Genomic DNA, 6551 nt, shown 5'->3' on the forward strand with positions numbered 1-6551 from the left:
TCCATCCATCCATCCATCCATCCATCCATCCACGTGCTGTCATCTAGTGGCTGTGAGTTTAATGAAACACAAAAATGAACAAATGCGTGAATATTTGCATGTTAATAAAAATCATAATTTATTTAGCAATTAAAAACAGATTGTATTTGTGTCTGTCGTCCATCTGTTCATCCACGGGGGTGGAGGTTCAAGGGGAGGAGCTGCTCAGTAACGGTTAATTCTTCAGTCTGGTTTAGAACCTTCATCAGTGTTCACTCTGACTGTTCTTCACCACTTCCTCCTCGACTGCTGGCAGAGATGGAGCCACTCGCCGACGACAAGGTAGAGTCAAGACTTCATATTTGATCTCCAATGTTTGATCTGATTAAGTTAAGTCAATACCTCGTTTAGTTGTGTGTTTGTTGCGCCGGAGAAGATTGATACTTTCAATCCACGCACCTGAGAGTTGTTGGTAAATTTCCTTTCAGAGAAGTAGCGACTTCACGATGTTTGAGACGAGTTTTGACTTGTGTTTGCCTGTTTTATTTGCACGTGACGTCGAGGGTGCAGCTCCCAGGATCAGACACCTGAGTAACAGTTTAGAACAAACATCTGAGCTCATTCATGGAGAGTTTCTCCAGTTAAGAACAAACATCTCAGCTCATTCATGAAGAGCTTCTCTAGTATAGAAGGATGTTTCAGACACTACTGGTTTGATGTCGCAAACTTTTGTTGTCATCACAGGAAGATGACACAACACCTGTTTGCAATGTTTGCTTGAACATTCATTTAAATGTTAACACACTTACTCTTTGACGTTAAAGGTCAACTAGTTTCAAAATCACTCACATGTTTCAAATGTTGACGTTTTGCTTCTTTCATTATGACCATGTTTTGAACTCATCACTTTATAAAGTTGCTCTGAGATCTGGGCGAACGAGAGGTTACGAGAGCGGAGTCCATCTCTGCGGCTTCACTCCTCCAGCCAGTTTAAACCCCCCCCCTCTGCTTTGTTTATACAATGAGTCCCTTGGAGCCGGAGACTTCCTGGATTGATGAATGAATTATTAAAAAAACACAACATGTAACATTTCTCTTGAAACGTTTTTTATGCATTGAATTCAATAATTTCTATAATAAATAGGTTGAAATGTTCTTTTCAATAACTAGATTAAAAAATGATTTAGCCTGTCATGGTGACACTGTTATACATTTGTATATTGAATTTATAACTCAGGGTCAAGGTCACCCAGAGCCAACACAAGGGATACCACAAATTATTATATTTATATTTGTTTTCAAATTAATTATAAAAAAATGTTTAAACTAAATGATTTAATTAACAGGAAATCAACCTTTCAATAAAGATACTATTAAAATAATGTGTTAAATATATATACTCAAATTCATTTTAATATTTAATTTAATAATTTATAAAAAATAGTTTAAATATTAATATTCTAAATTGAATATATTTTTAATTCATAATATTTTTAATTCAATATATAAATGTTTGTATAATAGTGTCACCAGACAATATCAACCGAGCTACTAGAACAATCTTTGAGCCAATCATGAATTAAACATTAATCAATTTTGAAAATATCATAATTAAATTATTCAATAGAATAAAAACAAATTCACCCTTTCAATAAATAAATTATTGAATTTAGTTACTCTTTTTTTTAATTAAAAGCTTCAAAACAACAACATTTTAATAAAACATTCAAAGTTTCATCATTTTCAATATTTTGATCAGGCACTGATAAACACACTTCCTGTTTGACATCCTTCTTCTTCTTCTTCTTCTTCCTCGTCTTCTTCGTCTTCTTCTTCTTTTGCTTCCGTCACGTCATGTGTAGTTTGAACTCTTATCATCCCTTGTCCCTGTTTTCCCCTTTTGCTGCTGTCGTCTTTGCGAGATAAGAACGTTCCTCGCTGTAACTCTTTATATCTTCATGTACGACGGATGGTCTTTCTCTAAACACATCATGTGACCATAGAACTGATGCAGAAACTCTCATTTAAAACATTTATTTTAAATTATATATGTATATATATATATAAAAAATGATATATGCAATTTTTCCTCTAGAATCATAAAATAAAACATCTTTAAAAACAATTAATTTCAAACATTTTTTAATTGCAAAAATATTAAATATGCATTTTTATTCTTTGGAATCTTTAAATACCATTTATTTAAAACATATAGTTTAAATTGTAAAAAAAAGATACATTTTTTTCTTCTTCAGATTCTTTAAATACAATTATTTTTCTTTTTTTAATTGTAAAAAAAATGACATATATGCAATGTTTTATTCCTTCAGGATCTTAAAATACCATTTATTAAAAAAAAAAAAAATTCATTTAATTTTTTTCTTCTTCAGATATTTAAAATAAAATGTTTTTTTCTTAAATTGTAAAAAATGACATATATGCAATGTTTTATTCCTTCAGGATCTTTAAATACCATTTATTTAAAACATTCATTTATTTAAATAAAAAAAATGATTTAATTTTTTTCTTCTTCAGATATTTTAAATAAAATGAATTTTTTTTTAATTGTAAAAAATATGACACATATGCAATGTTTTATTCCTTCAGGATCTTTAAATACCATTAATTTAAAATATTTATTTTAAATTTAAAAAAATATTTTTTCTTCTTCAGAATTTTTAACTAAAATGAATTTAAAAAGTGACATTTTATAGAATCAAAAAATTCAAATGAGCCTTATTTAAGAGTTTCCATTGATGTATTTATTAAAACCATGTTTTCCATCATATTCAATTCGTCATCTGTTCTCAGTCAATCAGTATGAAATGAGGAAACCTCATGTTCCGCCTCTGACCTGATCCATGTTACAACACGTTGCTGCTGCAATCATTGCTGAGGATGAAGCTTCTCTGTTGTCACGTCTTGTGTCTTCACGACTGCAGCACCTGCAGACGTGCTCGCGGTCCCGCTGTGGTCAGTGGCGGCGCTGACACCGGGACACAGAACGTCTCTTTGTTCGTCCTCATCAGTGTTAGTTTGGACAACAGGAGCTTTGTGAGGCAGAAGCACATGTCAGGCGGGAGAACAACTCCAGTTTCCTCCCCTCTGATCCACTGTTTGTCTTCCAGCCCAAGCAGGGCGTGACCTTCTACCTGCTCTTCTGCGTCTTCAGCGCCGTCATCGGATCTCTGCAGTTTGGATACAACACTGGGGTCATCAACGCTCCGGAGCTGGTCAGTTCCTGAAGACGTTCCACCTTCAGATACAAGTCACGAACCAGTGGTTTCATCAGGAAACTCAATGAATAAAACACTTTAAAAGTCATAAAACACAACTGTAATGTGTTAGCATAGGTAGCTCCTGCATGCTAACAAACCTAGCAAAGATATGAATGAACTATGGAGACCATTCGTCCTCTTTTAGCTGCTCTTCTTTTCCTTCATTACAGGTTTAGTTCACGTGGTTATTATGGAGAGCTTATTGTGTTGCGGCTGCAGTAGATGACCTGCACGCTCTAGGCTTCTTCCTTTATTTATTCTTGTTACACGATTCAATGTAAATACTTTGGATACTGCGTTATGCACCAGAGATTGTTCTGTAAGATACTACAATTCCATATTGTCACTTTAAAACACAGAACAGTTGTGTGATATAAATAGATTGAAAAAGAATAAAAGTTGAACACTACAAAATTTGTATTATTTATAATGGCATTATTTACGTTTTTCAATTAGCAATGATTAAATACATTGTTTTAAGGAATAACTGTACATTAAAAATAGGATCTATATGATTATTTTTCCTATTTATTTTTTTTAAATATATTCATATGTAATTTATATGAGAGAGTTTATTCTGAAAACTGTTTTACCTCAGTTTTGTTAAACTATACTCGAGATGTTACATTTATTCATCACTATGAACATAATTGTATTGTAACTTTTAATTATGTTTAATTTTGTTGTGTAATACTATAGATTCATAAATATATTGTTTATGAACAGAACGTGGTTTTCATCATGACTGGTTAAGAGTATTTTAAGTCGGAATTTTACTGAATTAGACGCAGATTAAAAAAAAAAAACGTAAATCCGTTAAAATCTTTCTTTAATTTCAAAATATAAACACTATACATATTCTAACAAAATCAAACGAGGGTCATGAAAGACTCGTGTCGAATTAATAAAAGTAAGTTAAGTAAAAAAGTTATGGAAAAAATCATATCTATCGCGTTGGTCTCTTCACCACACGGGGTCGCCCTGGTTCACTAAACTTCATTCTGAAAATGTCAAAGAAGAAGCAAACATGATAAACGACTATAACATTAATAATAATACAAGATATATAAAAGTTAAAATAAGTCAATAATACAAACACAATAATAAATAAACAGTGACTATATCTACAACAATAAACAGCCTGTACACTACAGAAGAAAATAAGCTAAACTTCAGGATTTCGTTTTTTGTTCTTTAGTATTAATTATGTTTTATTGAATAAATAAAGCAGAAATAAAGACACTGTCTCCCACAGAAACTGCGAGCCTTCTTCCTGAACGTGTCTCTGGAGAGATATGGAGAACCTTTCACTCCTGACGCCAACACTATGGTGTGGAGCGTCTCGGTGGCCATCTTTAGTGTGGGCGGAATGCTGGGCTCCTTCAGTGTGGGCACTTTGGTCGACAGGTTTGGCAGGTCAGTCACGTGATGCTCAAATAAACGAACCTTCGCGTTTATATATAATATAATAAAACATTAGCAAACATTTTAGGAATTTAAAACTTTGTTTTTACTTTTCGTAAGAAATGTTTAATGTATTTAACGTTATATACAGAATTTTGTTAACGATTTCTTTCCCGACTTTTTTTTTTTTTTTAACATATTACAATATGTATTTAAGTGAATTATATTTCAAATATTTGCTATTTGTTTATAAAAATTTCGTATTTTATACATTTACCCGAAATCGGTTTCTTAAGACTGCATTTTTTACGCAGTGAATTTGAGATTTTAATTCTAATAAAAAAAATGTTTTTTCTGAAATCAATATTTTTCCATTCCTAGTCTTTTTAATTCAATATAAAAAATGTATAATATTCACACAATACTAAAAAAGTACTAACTTACATGATCCAGCTTTCAACCAATCATGATGACACAATTGTATCATTTTTTATATTGATTTATATTATTATATTATTATATATATATTCGTATTAAAATGGCTACGAATTGAAAGATATTGAGTTTAGAACAATTAATTTTTACTGATTGGAATTAGAATATCAAACTAAATGTGTAAAATAACATTAATTCTGAAAATGTTTGATTTTTAAAATGTATTTATTTAAAAGAAAAATAAACTTTTCAATATAAAAATGATTGACATCCATTAAAATAACCAGAGGTTCAACATTTAAAATTCATTAAATATTTTGATGTCACGGATGAATCTTCATCTTCTTCTTCTTGGTCCACAGGAGGAAGTCGATGCTTCTGTCCAACATCCTGGCTCTTCTAGGTGGACTTCTGATGGGACTTTCTAAACTCAGCTCCTCGTTTGAGATGGTCATCGCCGGACGGTTTGTCATCGGAGTCTTCTGCGGTCTGTGCACTGGACTCACCCCCATGTACGTGGGAGAGATCTCCCCCACGGCCCTCAGGGGGGCCTTTGGAACCCTGCACCAGCTGGGGGTGGTGATCGGCATCCTGGTGGCTCAGGTAGATCCAGACTTTATTGACGAGACGACGTGACGAGTCAACCTCTTGTGTTTGTTTCAGATCTTCGGTCTGGAGTCTCTGCTGGGCTCCGACCAATTGTGGCCCCTCCTGCTGGGTCTGACCGCACTGCCCGCCATCCTGCAGGTCCTGCTGCTGCCCTTCTGCCCCGAGAGTCCTCGACACCTGCTCATCAACCTGCAGCTGGAGGAGGAGGCCACGGCAGGTCCTGCTGCTCACACACATGTATATACATGTACACACACACTTGTATATACATGTACTCACACACTTGTATATACATGTACACACACACTTGTATATACATGTACACACACACTTGTATATACATGTACTCACACACACATGTATATACATGTACACACACTTGTATATACATGTACACACACAAAAATGTATAAACATGTACACACACACACGTATATACATGTACACACATACACACGTATATACATGTACACACACACATGTATAAACATGTACACACACATATATATACATGTACACACATATATACACACACAAATGTATAAACATGTACACACACACGTATATACATGTACACACACACTTGTATATACATGTACTCACACACTTGTATATACATGTACACACACACATGTATATACATGTACACACACTTGTATATACATGTACACACACACATGTATATACATGTACACACACACATGTATATACATGTACACACACACACTTGTATATACATGTACACACACACACTTGTATATACATGTACTCACACACATGTATATACATGTACACACACACATGTATATACATGACACACACACACTTGTATATACATGTACTCAC

At 33.4% G+C, this 6551-nt stretch overlaps 1 protein-coding gene across 1 annotated transcript in view; it reads left to right on the forward strand.

Moving 5' to 3' along the window:
* Positions 1-236: 236 nt before the first annotated feature.
* The window catches only part of slc2a3b (solute carrier family 2 member 3b), a 17864-nt gene continuing 11549 nt past the window's right edge, over positions 237-6551 (forward strand). The window contains exons 1-5 of the mRNA XM_087806129.1: positions 237-321; positions 3108-3212; positions 4513-4673; positions 5459-5699; positions 5760-5922. Coding sequence (XP_087662255.1) covers positions 298-321; positions 3108-3212; positions 4513-4673; positions 5459-5699; positions 5760-5922 — 694 coding nt within the window. The 5' untranslated portion in view covers positions 237-297. The remainder of the gene's footprint in view (positions 322-3107; positions 3213-4512; positions 4674-5458; positions 5700-5759; positions 5923-6551) is intronic.

Source organism: Callionymus lyra, chromosome 13, assembly GCF_982586985.1.
Source record: "Callionymus lyra chromosome 13, fCalLyr1.hap1.1, whole genome shotgun sequence".
NCBI classification, from domain to species: Eukaryota; Metazoa; Chordata; class Actinopteri; order Syngnathiformes; family Callionymidae; genus Callionymus; species Callionymus lyra.